We start from the raw sequence: 17371 nt of genomic DNA on the forward strand, positions 1-17371 counted from the left end.
CACCTGAAGCCAGTGCAGTGCTATGTCAAAGAAAGAAATAATACTTAATTCTCATATGAACTGGGCAGCAACGAGTAAGATCGCTGATTCTGTCACGTTTTGTGTGTGGCACTCATGGGACTGCTTCTGGAATCCTGTAATTTTCCTTTTATTTTACCCTCTAACGTTAATTTTTAATAACTTGTAGGAAGTAACCGTTGCTTTTGATGTTTAGATACTTTGAAAGAACAACACAAAGGACTGTAGAGTGCAGTGAGAAGTAAGATTTTTTTTTTTCAGAGACTTTTGAAGAAATTAGTTAGATATTCAACTGCATAATTACTGTAAGTGCCTTTAAAATGCCGTGTGTTTATCAGCCTGGAACAAAAATGATGTATTTATGAATTTTTATTTCAACAGTGATTGTTTAGGCAAACACGGTTTACTTTAAGCCCTTTTGCACATTAGAGGCTTTGTAGATTTATTACCAAAGTGGTAGAACAGCTCAGCTGCAAGTCAGGGAACAGGGGGTAGCCGTGCTTGTAAGGATGTAGAAAGGAAGAGGAAAAAGGATAGCTGACCTTATCCTGACTTAAGTCTTGTTAAAACTGAGGCAGAGTTCTCTGTTTTTACGCAGAGGAACTTTGCCCAAATAAAAGGCGAAACAAGAGGACTATTGTAATGTCTGCACAATAACTTAGTGCAACATCTCACTGACTGAACTTTGTAGGTTTTGGCTTTCTAACAGGCTGATCTTGCAGTGACACCTGGGTAGTTGAATTCAGTGGGGTTCTCCAAGAGGTAAAGGGAATTACCAAAATGGAGTTCCTTACTCAACTTCTAAGCCCTCTTGGTTTTGGGGTGGGGGTGTGTGTGTGGGGAGAACTGTGACAGAAATATGGAAAAAGGCATTAAAAAACATGTTCTCAAAAAAAAACCACCCACAGATTGTCTTCATAATTGTTACATTTAAGGTTCTTTTAATTAGTTTGCAGATGCTGAAGGTTACTTTGCTGCTTGCACAACAGATAATGCTGTAAACAGTTCTCTGGTAAGTTCCATAAGTTTTGAAGCTCAATGCTTTGTAGTAACATGACACCATTATCCTGACTTCTTGCCTTTAAAATATCTATGTACATGTAATAGTTCTTGGCAAAGGGGCTTGGTAGCTCAAGTATTTTTTAAGCACTGCAAATAATGCTGTTACTTATTATGAGAAATAGAGGTTCTCAACTTGATAAAACATTTACTTAAATGTTTCTGTAGTAGTTCGTGAAAGAAGTATTTGTCGTAAAAAGGAAACCTTACTGTATTCAGCTTAGTAGCTACCAAAGCAAAATGTGGAGAGCTAGTGGTAAAGCCGAACATCTTCCAAGACAAACACACAAGAGCATCATTCATTTGGTTGAGTATCTTGTGTGCTGTGATCCTGCATTGCAGTTTGGAAGAGAAATGGACTGCCTTCTTCCATCCAGTGGATGAAGTGATTACAGTTTACTAAATCAAATGTCATTGCTGATAATTCTGCTGATAAGCCAGATGTCATTTTTGCAATGATTTTCATCATCCACAAATGATGTTTTTTTTTATGCCCCCGTTGCTCACAGACTGCTGGCTAATCTGCATGTTTAAATTGGAGACAACATCCAGAAATGGATCCAAAACACAGAACATCATTAAAGCTTGCACTGCTACTGTAATAAAGTAGGGGAAGACAATTGAGTGTTGACAAACTGTGATACGTAACTTATATTTTCTACTGAATGAGAAGTTGGAGAGTTTTTTTTTCAGAAGTATTCTTCAATATTTCTTTTTCAACTTAATTTATCTCATTTAAAAATAATCATGTTAGTCTACTTGGTGCGTAAAGATCATCTGACCTTAGAAGAAAGATTCACTGTCAACCTTGAACAATTTTGCATTAATATAAACACCCACAAAAATTCTAGTCCTAAGGAAGGAGCCTAATAAAAATGCAGCTACCAGATTTTCTTTTTTTTTATTATTTCACTCTTACAGCTTATTAATTTAATTTAAATAAGCAGCTTAACTCTTGCCTTGTTGGAAATATTTTAAACAATTAAAACTTCGGCAAAGTGTCTTGTATACTGGAGGTCTTTTCCCATTTTTTTTTTTGACGTTTAGTTCTAGTTCATCAGTTTTTGGGAAATGAGTATGTATTCAATTTTCAATGTATTCAATGTATGGGTATTCTGTATTTTATGTTTCTAGTTTAGCATTTGGACAGAGCCTATAGATCTACTGACACTTATGTGATTTTTTAATGATTTTTTTTAAATTTTAAATCAGTAGGTTTGGATTGTGGGGGAACGACCTTGGTGACCTTTGTGTTCATGAGGATTTACACAAACGCACACAGTTATTTGCATGCTGCATTTTACCAGTATGTTTAATGTAAAATACAGAAAACATGAGCATTCTTGACAAGCCTATCTGCTCTGTGTAAAAACATTCAATTAAATTTGATTCTCAATATTAACCAAACTTTTATTTTGTATTTATTTTCTAATAAATTAATTCTATTGCTTATAATTTAAATATCCTGCTTAACTTTATTTTACGTATACTGATTCATTTCAGAGTGAACCTTTATATGTTCCTGTAAAGTTTCATGATTTGCCAACTGAAAAAAGTGGCAGTAATAATAGTGATGCAGAGAAAAGTGAGTAAAGATTCTTTGGAATGCTGAAATGCTAGTTCTTTGATTTTTTTTTTTTTTTTTTTTTCCCCCATTTGTTGGTATAACTGCTGTCATGTTGCAGGATTGACTTTTTTTTTCCTCCCCATCCCCTCCCCTTAAATCTCATGTTGCATGAATTGCAGTCTCATATTTGCTTTCAGGTAGAGAAAACATAGGCCTATCGTTCAGTTTACCTTTCTTGGTCACTACAGATCCAGCCTATGTTTATCTCAAGGGACCAGCTGGGTTCAGTACTTGTGATTCTTTCCTTCTGGGCTTGTATGACCAGCAGCAATGAGTCAGCCTCTGGAAAAACAAGCTATTGTCCTTTTTAGAGCAGGAGCAAAGCAGTCAAAGTAAGAATTTTAAGTCTATGTGCGTTCTGATTTTATTTAAGCCTCACTATCTTGTGATAGTAGCTGAAATGGGCCTAACTCGCCCAGATAATTAAAGAAAGGTTGGCTGTCCAGAGTCCAGTTATCTGATCCTCAGCAAAAGTCCCTGCTTATAAAGGGGAAAGTCTCTTTTAATTTCTAGATGAGAGATGTTTGGAACCACTTTAGTAGGTTCTACTGTCCGGTGACAACAGGCACCAATCCCATGGTGGTTGAGCTAGAGCTTTTACCCCCTTTTTTTTTTTTTTTTTCTAATTTAGGAAATGAGGTATTGTTTCATATCAAATCAAGTTAATATTTGTATGTAGCACATACCGTTTTCTTTCCATAGGAAAATAATACTACAATAATCTTACAAGTAAAATCTGAAACTGTCTAGTCCTGATACTCGGATTAGTTAGGGGGTGAATTTCAAATGAGAAAGCGACCTTATGATCTCTGCTAAACTTTGAGGTCTGCTGGACGCTGTCATCCTCTGAATAGAACACTGTCCTTGCAGTTAGGTATAGATGTACGTAGAGTTTTTGGTTAATTTTTTTTAGCTGATTAATCTTATCTTATTAATCAATCTTATATGTAATATTTACCAATACAGAATAGTTCCTACCCAAAAATTCATTGTTGCCTTCTGGGATTTTTTTTTTTTGAAAGGGAGAAGGAATGCTTTTTTTTTTTGTGGATGGATGGACAACTGTGCTGATTTAAAACAAAAAATGTGCTTTGTCTTGGTAGCAGCCTGCCAAATAGCAAAATACTACTGTAAGAAATGAAAACAGTGGCAAGTCTTCTATTTGGATAAAAAATTGTTATTATTTGTGAATTATTTAGAATCATAATTTTTATTGCTTGTTGTGGTTTTTTTTGAACGGTTTAATGATCATGTACAACTTTTTTTCTTTTTGTCCTTAAGCTCCCAAAAAGCCTCGTGTAAGGTTCAGTAATATTATGGAGATTCGACAACTCCCATCAAGCCATGCACTGGAAGCAAAGTTATCTCGCATGTCATATCCAACGGTTAAGGAGCAGGAATCAATATTAAAAACTGTAGGAAAGCTCACTGCAACTCAAGTAGCAAAAATTAGCTTTTTCTTTTGCTTCGTGGTACGTGCTCCATTCTTTTAGAAAACTACAAATGTAATTAAAGCTTATATAATAATAGTGAAAATTATCTGTACGGTATTGAGATGACTTGTATTCTTTCTGTCTTTTTTTGTAAAAATACTGTAACTAGTAAAACCTGTCTTTTGCTAGACATAAAGGTGGAACTTCTTAAAGGATGGGTAACAAAAAGAGATCTAGGGTGTGTAGTTAACTGTAAGGTTGGTTGTAAGATACACCATGCTGTCGTGCCCTGTTGTCCAACACTGGACACGTTTGATACAGCAAAATCTGGGGCTATGTATAAGGGTTGGTCGTACTTCCAGTGAGACTGCATGAAATGGTTAAATGTTACTGTGGCTTCTTTCCGTGGACCATCACAGAAAGAGTGCCATCTTACGTGGCATTGTGCTCTTTGATAGCATGAAGAGAAGATAGTTAACTGTACTTCAGCTCCACTGAGGGCTGCAGGTTTTTCTTAGGAGACTGTTGGTCATTGGTGTCTCTGCATCATGCCTCAGTGCCAGAGGGAGAGAGCTAATGGTGGCAGGATTTTTAAGAGACAGTAAAAATGTATAGGGAAGAGCAGTGAGCTTTTCTAGGAGTGAGTAGCTTCACTGAAGGTTACACATAGCGTGGACCTGCCAGAGCTTTTCTTCAGCGAGTGGTACTAAGTAAACATTAAAACCCAGTAATTAGTACTGTTGATGCATGGACCAGAAAACAGTGATAAAACTTGCTTACAGCAGCAAGAGAAAAATTAGTCTCTTGTGAATGATTTTTTGGATGGTTGAAATACTTTTTCTTAGAAGTTATTTAGAATTATGTGTCTGAATAAATTTCCATATATACACACATGCAGAATTTTCTAGAGTAAAGTCATTATGTTCAAAACAATCTTTTTATGCCATTCATGGATGCTGCTATTACTAGAATATGTATGTATTTATTGGACAGTATAAATATTCCTCTCCAAGACTTTAGAGAGTGGTAACTTCTCTGAGAATATACCTGAAATTTTCTTAATAAGATATTAATCAAGAATTTTATTTTTTAAACAAGCAAACTTGCTGCTACTTATATTTATGAAGGAATTGACAGACATGAATCTTTCCAAAGTGTTTTTGTATTAAATGTGATGCTTATTTTTTATACTGGAGATTAGGCTGACTAAAGTCCCATGTATCACCAGAAATTTCTTCACAGCCCTTGTGTGCTAATCATCTCGAAGCACTTACAAAACATGATAAATGTATTTTTAGATACCACAGAATAACTGTTATCATTTCATTTGAATTATTCAATTATGCTTAATTTTTGAAGTATGCTATTTCAGTGTCACGCACATGTTGAATGTGGTCAGTTTAACTGTGTTCTACTCTTGCCTGCCATGTAATGTAACCACTGAATTATTTTTCTTGTCCTCCAGTGGTTCTTGGCAAATTTCTCTTACCAAGAAGCCCTATCAGATACTCAAGTTGCTATAGTTAATATCTTGTCTTCAACCTCTGGTAGGTTTTATTTTTAAGATCATACTTGTGTTATAAGGCTGTTTAAAATTCTTTTTGGTTACAGTATGCTTGTGTAATGTTTTAGCTGTGGTTTTGGGGGATTCAAACCATCGAATGCATGTATTTAAAAATGTCACTATGTAATTGCAAGGTTTTAGGCTTTCTTTATGATTCCCTTGCTTTTTGCATTTCAAGGAGTGTGTGTAAATATAAAGTCCGTATATTAAATAACTATGCTTAGTTAGTATGCTTAAATAACTAGTGGAATATGTTTGAAGGAAGGGTGGTATAACTTTTTGTCAAAACAGGTGCAATTCAGAGTAAAGTCCTCTTGCTAATTATTAGTTTAAAAAAATGGGGTTTGAGTGTATAGAACTTAAACCGCCTAGATATTGTACATATCACTTGTTTTTTTGAAAGGCTCAAATATGAGCTTTAAAACCAGCAAATTATGCTCATGTTTTGAGGTGTAACTTTTGCTTTATGAAGTCAGTTTTAAAGGCACAATTACGCATTTTTGACTGACTTTTTAAGCTTACTGCAGTTTTTGTTAGTAATTCAGCCCTTCTCAGAGTTGAGTGTGTATTTGTTCATCTGAGGATTCAGACCATGATGTTTTAGTTTTATAACAGTTCTGTTTTAAAAATATGGATGCTAAAATCCCATAGTTGACACACGTGTGTGAAATGCAAAGAATAAAATGTCAGTGCAGCTTTCTGAGCAAACTAGTAGCAAAACTTAATTGTATAAACTGTTCTTATTTTCTCTTGCAGGGCTTTTTACTTTAATCTTAGCTGCGGTCTTTCCCAGTAACAGTGGAGATAGATTTACTCTTTCCAAATTATTAGCTGTTATTTTAAGGTAAGATAGTGGAATGGAACATTTGATCAAAAACTCCCTGATGCAGTGTGAGGACAAATACAATTATGGTATCTGTGATGATATATTGATATGCTTCTAAATCCTTGCTTCATGAATAAATTGAGGAAACAAATTAAGAAGTCTTTTTACCAAATCTCATGCTCATATAGAAAATAAGATTAATCCAATTTCAGTTGGAAATATGTGGGTTTATTTTCTTTTTGTTTAACGTTTTTGTGTTTTAAGCAGCATTTTGTATTACTTCTTTTTTCTTAGCATTGGTGGTGTGGTACTCGTTAACCTTTCTGGATCTGAAAAATCTCCTGGAAGAGATACAATAGGTATTCATTTACTTTTTTTAACCTTAGAATATGCAGTGATGAGTACCATCTTTTGTCAATTATCAGTACATTGTACAGCGAGTTATGTTTCTTTGTGTAACACAACTAAAAGCCTGGCTTTGTAGTTTCAACTTCTGAAACTAGTTTATAGCTTAATTGAGTCAGTATTTACATTATTGAGCTTTCTACATTTTCCCTACTTTTCACATAGTAATGGATTCCGTAATAAACAATTTCTATCTCTGTTTGACAGCTTTATAATAGGTGTGTGTTTTGAAGAGCTGATCCTAGCAACACTTGGCATGACTTAAATCAGTGTTTTTCATCTTTACAGGCTCCCTTTGGTCTCTTGTAGGAGCAATGCTGTATGCTGTGTACATAGTGATGATCAAAAGGAAAGTAGATAGGGAAGATAAACTCGATATACCAATGTTCTTTGGTAAGAATAAAAACAATGCTATTGAAAGTTTTAATTCAATGTGTGACTCAGTTGTTTGCTTTCACGAACTTAACTGTATGTGAGTGGTTAAGGGGCTTAGAAGAGCCAAAGAGAGAGCTTATTGTTCCCGTAATTATCAGTACTTCAGAGACTAGTTGTATGAGATGTTTCTTTTTTATAGTCTCAACAAGGAAGGATTGTTGTCCTACTACCTGAAGGAATGTGGACAGCCCCTTTTGATTCAGTGGATTTTTTTTTCCATTTCTAAACCTGTAAATATATGACATAACAGTTTGTCAGTGTCCTTTCCTCTGTGTATGCATATTTTCAGAATAGCAGAGTTTGAGATTTTAATTATGTTGAAGCTGAAGAACATTTATTGTGATTTACTTAATATTGTTTTTATACTCAGGTTTTGTAGGGCTGTTCAATCTGTTGCTGCTATGGCCAGGGTTTTTCCTGCTTCACTATACTGGCTTTGAAGCATTTGAGTTTCCCAGCAAACTGATATGGATGTGCATTGTCATTAATGGCCTTATTGGAACAGTTCTGTCAGAGTTCCTCTGGTTGTGGTATGTACTACTTGCTTCACATATATTTCACAATATAAGCTGTCTTATATGCGTTATCAAACGTTGAAAATAGTAGAAATTGTAGAAATAATGGGAGTCAGAATCCAGCAAAAAAGTATTCTACAGTTTATGTTCAAGTCTTCAGAGACATACTGCACCATATCTCATTAGAATGTGTTAATCACCAAGGTATGGCAATTCATACATTAGCCTAACTTTTGTTAATTTAATGATATGATAGTCTGGATAGGTTGGCCACAGAGGATCAAACAGGAGGTTACTAGCAAAACAGCTCAAAAGCTGTAGCAGGGTTGAAAACTTGTGTATAACTGTCAAAAGGACAGTGTTCTTAGAGCAGTGGTTAATAAGTTGGAGCTTGCAGCCTGCAAGAATTCAGGCAGCCAAGGTTTCTTCTAGACCAGCATTAGGTTAAAATAGACAATTCTACAAGTTGGAAAGTCGTATTTTATTCTGGAAACACTAAGAAAGAGTTTCCAAAAAGAGAGATGTGTCCTATGCCATACAGTTGCTCAGCGAGCTAGAAGTCTGTTTCAATGCTATGTTTGCAATATGTACGGCAGTTTCTGTTGCCTGACAACCCTTGGCTTTCAGTTGCTTCTCTTTGTGGTAGAGAGGGTGGAAGAACTCATGGGTTAGTCAGTCTTATACTGACATATTTCTGATCCTAGGATCCTAAGTTCTTGGACAGTCCTACAACAAAAAAACTCAACAGAACCCCCCTTTCTGTGTGTGTATGTTCAGGTGAAGTTTAACGTTTAGGAAATTTAATCATTTTTTTTGTTTGTTTATTGGCAAACTTTTAGCTAGTCCTGGGCATAAATCTATTTCAAAATGTGCTTTTGTAATTTAATTTAGTTTATATATCCATTGAATACTTTTGTTATGCTAATGGCATTCTGTAAGAATAGTTCAGTGTTGGTGGGTAAAAAGGTTAAATGCAATTTCACCATAGGCAAAATAAAAACAAACAAACAACAACAAAAAAAATAAACTCAGCTCTTGTCCCAAAATCAAGAACCAGCATAGAAGTAAGTACCTCGGTGGGCACAGACGATTCTTTGGACTTTTGGACTAGGACTAACCTCAGTTCATGCTGACTTCATCTTTTCCATGTATAGTGTGGAGCTAGTACGGCCCTTTAATCTTTCTTTGGATGTAAATAATACCATTTAATGCACTTCTTCACTCTACCCAACCACATGCTGCCAAGTAAATAATGTTGTGATAGATGTGACCCTTCCGTTCTTTTTTTTTTTTTTTAACCTGCTGATAAATTTGGATTGGATTCTATGCTGTTTATTCATTTATGATGTTGTAGTGGTAAGGTTCGTTCTAATTCAGTACCAGCAGTCAGTGCTGCATTAAAGAAGTACTCTGTGATGATGCAGAAGGGGATTTAGAATATCAGGACGGAAACTTGCAAAAGTTCAGAGCATGCAAAATGCTCTGTTTCAGTTCTGTTTCTTTCTCATCTGCATACATTTTTCTTTCTTTTAAAGACACAGAACAAACCAAAAGTGATTATAAATATTAAAACTGGTCACTTGTGTTTGTTTAAAAGTCAGTCTTATGGAAGGACCTAATGGCTTGGTATAGGAGTAGTCTTTTAGTTTAATTGGAGAAACGTGTGCATGAAATCATGTTCTGGAAAATGTTTTCCACATATTTGTTCAGTTCTTTGTGTTTAAAAGCTGTTAATAAATTCAACCACTTCTGTGAGGTGAAAATAGTATTTTCTTTAGTGAATCACATTTAATGATTATAGTTTCAGTGGTGATGCATCTGTTTAATATTACAGAAGCCAGAGTAAAGATTGTGTAAGTTTTAAAAAAAATAAAAATTACAACTAAAGATTTTTCTTTAAAATTAGTTATTGCCAGAACGGATTGCAGTTCCACAAAAAAAAAAAAAAAGCACAGCTAGCACTGTTTTCAGTACTTCTCAAAGATGAGGAAAAATGTCTTTATTTAAATAAATAAATAAATAAAATCCAGATGTCTTTTAAATAAGAGATAACAACTCACTAATAAACATTATTGATTTGGATTGGGTAAATACCATTTTGTTGTTATTTTCTTCATATGGTAGAATAGACCATTTCATTGCTAACGAGACTCACTTTATGCTTGGGAATTTTTGACTTGGTCAATCATAATATGGTAGTTGCAGTTTTTATTTTGGATTTTATGATGTTCACTTTATCAAAATGGCTCAGACTAGTCAAATTTTATTTATAGAGCCTTTGGTTTATATCAAAGTGCAGAAGATCTCAGGAGCTGTTTTACAAATCAGTGACTGTGGATATTAGAACATTTTATTAAAGATGACTGAAAGTTGAGCTTAATCATATACCTCCTGCAGTTTGATGTATTACTTTAGTTGTCTTTAAACTTTTATATAAGACTTCTTTTTTAATTATTATTATTTTTTAGGGGCTGCTTTCTTACCTCATCACTGATAGGCACACTTGCGCTAAGCCTTACAATACCTCTGTCCATAATAGCTGACATGTGCATGCAAAAGGTAATGTACTACTAAGGTTTGAGCATTGTTAACAGAGTGGAGCTGATGGTTCCTTTTTTCTTTTTCCTTCCCCACCTCAAATCAGTGGCAGTGTTATTTTTCACAATGTATGTATTGAATAGTATTCACTTATTTTAATTATTGAACTGCATTGTAATTAATCCTCTCTTTTATATTGACAGTTATAGTAATTTTGTACTTGCAGGTGATCACTTGTGTACTTTAATTTAGATCTGATTGAGATGCTGCTTGGATGAAAAGTACCCCAAGTCATCAATAACGCCTGTCAAATGCTTTACCTTAACAGGCACTTTTCAGAATTAAAGAACAGCTGCAAGTGCAGCCCATCTTAAGTTACAACCTTTACGATTACAGAATTGCTGTAGACTGCCTATCTTCCAAATGCCCAATTAGTAACGAAATGAAAATTGTATGGGTTTATGACATAGGCATGTAGAAGCTACAAGGCTTAATTACACATTATGAGGTTAATGTGGATATTAGGCTTCCATTTAACTGTCCTGCTATAAGTTAGTCTAGTTTCATTGTCACTGAGCTAATAACTGTGGGAAAAACCCTGCATATAAGGAAAGAAAAAAGAAGCAGGCAATCAGTTTAGAACAGAAACTATATGAAGTTAGTTTGTGTTACTTGTCAAGCTGTATAGCTACTTCTCTTCTCATGCTGATCGGGTAGAACTTCCAGATTTTATTTATGCATGAATTTCAACTCTGACTTTGAATATTTATTTGAATTTAATATTTAATCAGTGGCAAGGAATATCAAATTCTTAATTTAATGTGAATTACGATTATTTAGCATATTCTGCAAGCATACAGTTACTGTCTTTTTTGTTTAAGTTGAAGTCATGCAACTGTTTCTGTTTTCTGAAGGCAAGATCACTTTTTTCCTGATCTTTATTTTGGATTTAAGTAATCCCTGGTGTGAAAATTTTTATTCGAGAAGTTAAGTTTTAATTTGAAAGTTAAACCACCTGTTTAACTTTTTTTTTTTTCTGAGCGACTTTAGGCCCAATTTTCTCACGCATCTGTGTGAGTTTAATCTTTCTTACAGTGATAATGCCTTTTTTTGGGGACAGGGCATCCCCTACCTAGTCCAGTATGGCTATAACTTTTGGTGTTTCTCGTTATAGACACAAGCGTATCTGTAACATGGCTAAACTGTAAGCATTTGCCATCACATGCTTGTTTGCATTTTGACCATTGGTAACCTGCATTACACCAATGTTAGATGCTCATATAGTTGAGTGGTATGGAGAGGCTGCAGGAGTTGGTGCCTAGTATGTGCTTTCTGGGATGAAAAGGGTGAATTGGTCAGCCTTTGAGCAACTTGGCCTAGCTACAATTTATAACTGAAATGCATGGAGTTAAAGAACTGGGATGCTAAATTTTGTGAATTAGGAAGCAGATTAGTCATGGAATAGCTTAGCTGAAGGTGATAGAAATTAAAATGGCAAAACTGTCCAAACTTAGAATGGTTTAGTGGGTGACATTGGTAGTAGGGGGATGGTTGGACCAGATGATCTTGAAGGTCTTTTCCAACCTTAACAATTCAGTAATTCTAACCACAGAATACTGCCACTGAAAGTTCAGAGTAGACTGGTGGTCACACTCTGCCAACTACTGCTTGCTTATTCTGCTTTGATGCTCTCTTGAGTTCTTTAGCAAATACACCTATGTTGAGTTTGTAAGCTCTGTACACATAGAAATGTGGAAGAACTTCTTTACTGAAGGGGTTGTCAGGCATTGGAATGGGCTGCCCAGGGAAGCAGTTGAGTCACCATCCCTGGAGGTCTTTAAGAGACATTTAGATGTAGAGCTTAGTGATATGGTTTAGTGGAGGACTTGTTAGTGTTAGGTCAGAGGTTGGACTAGGTGATCTTGGAGGTCTCTTCCAACCTAGATGATTCTGTGATTCTATTTCTAAAAAAAATCTGCCTATGCCTGGAATGTAACTTAAACTGAGCATTTTCTGAGTAGTGTCTTCCTTGAAGCAGATGTGGTTCATGCAGTATCTGTGGTGGTACAATCTGTGACTTGTATTCACTCACTACATTTGAATTTTCTTCTGTTTCTTTTGAGGTTTGTGTTTGTTTGTACAAGACTTACAAGAAATGAGGCGATAAGTCTTGCACTTAGAATGGTTCCTGCCAAAAAGAAGCTATACTGAGAAATGTTTCTACAAGCAAAGTGTCAATTCTAATGAAAACTTTCTGACTTCTGAAATTTTCTGGCAGACAAGTAAAATTGTGGGAGAGGAACACCACAGAACTTGTATTTCACCCTTGCTTAATGTCAGGGGGGATTTGGGGGAAATAAAGCAGAAAAATAAAAGGATAAAAATGAAAGGAAATTCAAATTGGAAAATAAAAGGGGAGACAGGCCCGGAATAAATAGTCTTGTAACAAATGTGAGATAAAGTATGTTTCATATTAGTATTACCTGAGTCTTTCAACTTGGACATACAGCAAAACTTTGCAGCGATTCCACCTATAATAAAGCAGTCACTGGTAAGATAACTGCATTCCTTTTGCTGTTCAAGTGTCTGCAATATACACTCAGGACATAACTTGTAGCAAGAATGTAAATACTTCATGGTAGGTATTAAGGAAACAAGGAGAAAAAAACAATAAATTTCTTACAAAAAAAATTACTTCAGTGAGGTGGAATTAGGTTTATATGTGAACTAGTTTTAATAGCAAAAATTTTTTTAAAAAAGTGTTCATTTATACTTATTTTTTATCTAGCTGTGTGTGCAGATAAATTTTTAGATCATATAGTTACATATATACACATATATATACAATAGTTACATATTGATATATGAAAAGCTTAGGCTGTCTTAGGCTGAAGTGATTCATCTAAACTTTCTTCTGGAGTACAGTGAAAACTGGAATGTGGTTTTTCTAACTCTTTGTAAATAATTTCTTCTCTAAGCTATTTAATCTGAGTAAACACAGAGTCCGGATCTTTAAAACAAATTTCTTTGTCGTGTACACATGCAATATTGAGTTAGCTGAAGTAGCAGAATCATCTTTAAAGCTCTGTTGGATGTCTTTCAGTTGATATTGGTAGCACAAGGGCAACTAAATTTTTTAAACTCATTTTTATAGTTATCACTGTTTTCACTGCTAGAGTTGCTCCATGTGATATGTATTTGGTATTTATTTAAAAAAAAAAAAAAGGTAGTTAACTCTTAATCTGACTTCTGGTATACCTTGTTCTCATTTGCTCTTTTCACATTCCTTATCTTAAATCTTCACCTTCCTGTATTGTCTCAGTTTATGTGCTGGCAATATCTTTCATAATCTGAATATTCATGCCTTTTTCATTCCCTCCACCATTGTTTTCATTTGCCTACACCTGGTTCTTTCTGGAGGTTCTGATTCAGATATTTGCTACCTTCCGTTTTTCTTAATTTTACTTGCCTTGTGTAAAAAGGCTGCTTTGTCTTCCTTGGGGTAGATACAAAACCTGACTATTTTTAGGCATTTTTCCATCCGGTGATGCCTCTCTCTTCATCTAACAATTGCAATTTGTTAGGTTTTGAGAGTGAGCGTCAGTACTTGCTATCAAAACTGTACCTTTTTTTCTTTCCTCTGAAATCTTCAATTTTGGACTTTTTTTTCCACAAGGGGGAGCTGTGCTTATGTTTCATTGCTCTGTAATCCTTAAAGATGTTTCAAACAAGATTATAATTCTTGCACCCTTGATTTATGTAACTTTCTACAATTTTAAGTTTAAAACTGTTTTAGATGATCAATTCTGAGTACTAATAGTAGTATAGGTACAAGTAGAATTTAGTTTAAATTGGGCAAGTATTGTGCCATGCTTTTTTTTTTTTAATGAAAAAAATTACTGTAAGTTTCCAGTGGGGTAGTCTTATCTCTGCACATTGATTTCATCAGTGACTGCTCAGTGACAGGATGTTCAGAGTGGATAATCAGGTGTACAGATCTTTCAGGTGAGGTTTTTTTTGTCCAGTGTTTTGGAAGTGTTATGAGGACTTCCTCATTTATAACCAACAGATAACTACAACCTAAAAATGAGAGCATCTGTAAATAGCCGATTTCATCTACACCACGGCACAAACAAAATGCTTTGTTGTACAGAACAGAAGTGTTATTCACTTACTAGAAGTAGTGGTGACTGTAGAAATTGTACCAAATCACTTGCAGAAATATTTGTAATATTTCACCCCATTCAAAAGAATTGTGCATCTTAAAATTGTAAATAGTTTTATAATAACTGCTTCTAATATACAGTATACTTAAAAAACAAAACAACAACAAAAAAAAAACCGTGTTTTGAGTGATTGATGTCTGTGTTTTAATTCCAGGTGCAGTTTTCCTGGTTATTTTTTGCAGGGGCAATCCCTGTATTTTTTTCTTTTTTCATTGCAACTCTTTTATGTCACTATAACAACTGGGATCCAGTGATGGTGGGAATCAGAAGAGTTTTTGCCTTTATTTGTAGAAAACATCGAATTCAGAGGTAGGGCAGTCACAAAATATAATCCTATGTCTCCTTTCTGGTATCCTGTAATCTTTTGTGAGCCACAGTACGCATGCTGTATTAATTTTCATCTAATTTTGTGTCAAGATCACCTCCATGGCTGACTTTTTAATTGTAGTAGTTGGCAATCCATTTATTAACCTATGTAATGTTCAGAAAAGGGAAAGATTTTAAGTCTGTTTATTTTTTTTAAATAAGTTTCCTACTGGCTATCACACTTGTTTATTTTTTTCTTAATGCTATTATAATAGTTACTGTATCCAAAGCATGCAGTGAAAAAGTGCTAACTTTTTGAAGCGAGGGAGGTTTTGTATATTTTTGATGGTGTAGTTCAAACCTCTATAGCACATTTAGTACTTATGAAATGAGTTGCTTTGATGCCAACATATTACTGTGTAATTTAAATAAATAAATCTGTTTCTTTTAAGAATGCCAGAAGAAAGCGAGCAGTGTGAAAGTCTCATTCCTATGCATAGTGTTTCACAAGATGGAGATAGTTGCTGTTCATAGACAAAAGGTATGCTAATAAACTTGAAACAATATGGTGAAGGGTGAGGATTCTATTTCATGATGGCATTTGTTACATAAGTACACATTTTTACAGAGCATACAGTTAATCTTGTTTTGAGTTAATGTATAGAGTTTTAAAGAATATCTTCAAAATCCATATTATTCTATACCAAACATTATTCTTACCTTAATGTACTTCTTGGCCAATGGTTTTGAAATGGAAAGTAGATTTTACTTTAATGTTTACATTTTCTTAACGCGGGTTTGGGGTGTGGGGTAAGACAGACAGTGGGGACAGGAGCAGGAAGAGGTGGGAGGACTTAGGTAATGTAAAAAGAAAGCACCTGTACCTTTGAAAAGTCTCATAGAAACTTAATTACTCAGTAGACGTTAATTTTCTTCCCAGTACTGTAACCTTAATGAATAAATTTTACTTGAAACTTTAAATAAAAAAAAAAAAGTATTCATAATGATGGGGAAAAAAGAAAACTGCCTTCAGCGGGCACAGATGCAGTATATTACAACGAGGAATAACTATGGAGTTTGCAAAATAACCCTCTAAGAACGGGTTACACAAATCTCTAACAGGATTATTACAGATGGTTTGCTGATACTGTCTTGGAGCATGGAGATGGACTTAGTTTTGGACTTTGGATCTTTAATTATGTAGCACTAGTAACGTTTTTTTTTCTTTTCCTTCTTAGTTTAAAAACGGAATGATGCCTAGCGAAGAGACAATCTCTGGAAAAGTCCCTAAGGAATCATGTTTCAGTGCCTATTCTGAATTTTTAGTAAAAATAAGAAGTTTTGGTTCTTGTGAAACGTTAATGTTTTCCTCTTTCTTGCTTTCATCTGGTTTTATAAATGAACAAATTTACTACATGCATATCACTGTAGGGAGTCTTAGTCCATCTGAGCAACCAAACCTGCCTTACAACACTGAGCTGGTGAAGTTACTTGACAAAATCAAGAAAATGAATGCTGTTAAGTGATTTCTTTCTCTTTTTAACTCACAGTTTTGTTAAATGCTGGACAACATTGTTTTTAAAAACACTTTCAAATGCGTTATGTAAATAAGTTTGCAGGTTATCACGTCTTACAGGCTTTTTGATGAAAAGCTAAATAGATATGTTACCTGTAGTAGGTACAAATTAACTTTTTTATGTTGTATAGACTATTTGCATATTAATAGAAGAAAATAGTAAAGTAATTTATTAAGTGAATTCTTGTAATTATTGAGGCAGGATCTTTGTACGGTCCTGGAACACTACATATATATTGTCTTATCCCATTTTGAGAAGCCTTGTAATGGCAACGGGTGCCGATGTTTAAAAATCTTGTATTACCTAATGTTCTGGAATGTTTACAATTTTAGTGAATGATAAAATATTTCTAATGACAGTACATTTGGGTGTGCATTCTCAAAATCAATGTTTGTTTTAAACAGACCGATTCTGTAACCTGTCATTCTGAATGATCTCATACAGAAAACTGAATTTGAAAATTTTCATTAGTACAGCTGCCAGCTAAGAAACAGATCAAATTAATTGTTAAAGTTTTCAGTCAGTGGGTTGCACTATGAAAGATAAAGATAATTATATTGATTTCTTTTTTTTTCCAATTGCATTAATAAATTTATTCTAAAATTGATCGTTTTCCTTATAACCTGTATCTTCCTTCTACTGCGGCATTTTTCCTATTTGATTCTGAGAAGTTAGGAATAATTAAGTTCAGGGATATTTGACAAAAATCAGTAACTTTTTCCAACTTCTGGTTATAAGACACTTATATTTTAAAAAATAATAATAATTTTGGCTTTTGTATGATTTTATTTTCTTATAATGAATATAGGACAGATTTTTAGCCAATAGTACTGTTTTCCACA

The 17371-nt window shown here is 34.4% G+C and overlaps 1 protein-coding gene and 1 long non-coding RNA gene across 3 annotated transcripts in view; both read left to right on the forward strand.

The window, feature by feature from the left end:
* Window positions 1-17136, forward strand: part of SLC35F5 (solute carrier family 35 member F5) — a 28931-nt gene extending 11795 nt beyond the window's left edge. For both annotated transcript variants that reach the window (XM_080599394.1, XM_080599395.1), the window contains exons 6-17: window positions 968-1030; window positions 2581-2662; window positions 3986-4176; window positions 5603-5684; window positions 6458-6545; window positions 6822-6886; window positions 7221-7325; window positions 7738-7897; window positions 10351-10441; window positions 14801-14955; window positions 15405-15493; window positions 16191-17136. In XM_080599394.1, the coding sequence (XP_080455520.1) occupies window positions 968-1030; window positions 2581-2662; window positions 3986-4176; window positions 5603-5684; window positions 6458-6545; window positions 6822-6886; window positions 7221-7325; window positions 7738-7897; window positions 10351-10441; window positions 14801-14955; window positions 15405-15486 (1164 nt within the window). In that variant the 3' untranslated portion in view covers window positions 15487-15493; window positions 16191-17136. The remainder of the gene's footprint in view (window positions 1-967; window positions 1031-2580; window positions 2663-3985; window positions 4177-5602; window positions 5685-6457; window positions 6546-6821; window positions 6887-7220; window positions 7326-7737; window positions 7898-10350; window positions 10442-14800; window positions 14956-15404; window positions 15494-16190) is intronic.
* On the forward strand, window positions 10448-13041 carry LOC308197974. The gene is made up of 2 exons (XR_013953486.1): window positions 10448-11766; window positions 12544-13041. It is a non-coding gene; the product is annotated as an uncharacterized lncRNA (long non-coding RNA).
* Window positions 17137-17371: the final 235 nt, after the last annotated feature.

Source organism: Anser brachyrhynchus, assembly GCF_964034855.1.
Source record: "Anser brachyrhynchus genome assembly, chromosome: 7".
Taxonomy (NCBI): domain Eukaryota; kingdom Metazoa; phylum Chordata; class Aves; order Anseriformes; family Anatidae; genus Anser; species Anser brachyrhynchus.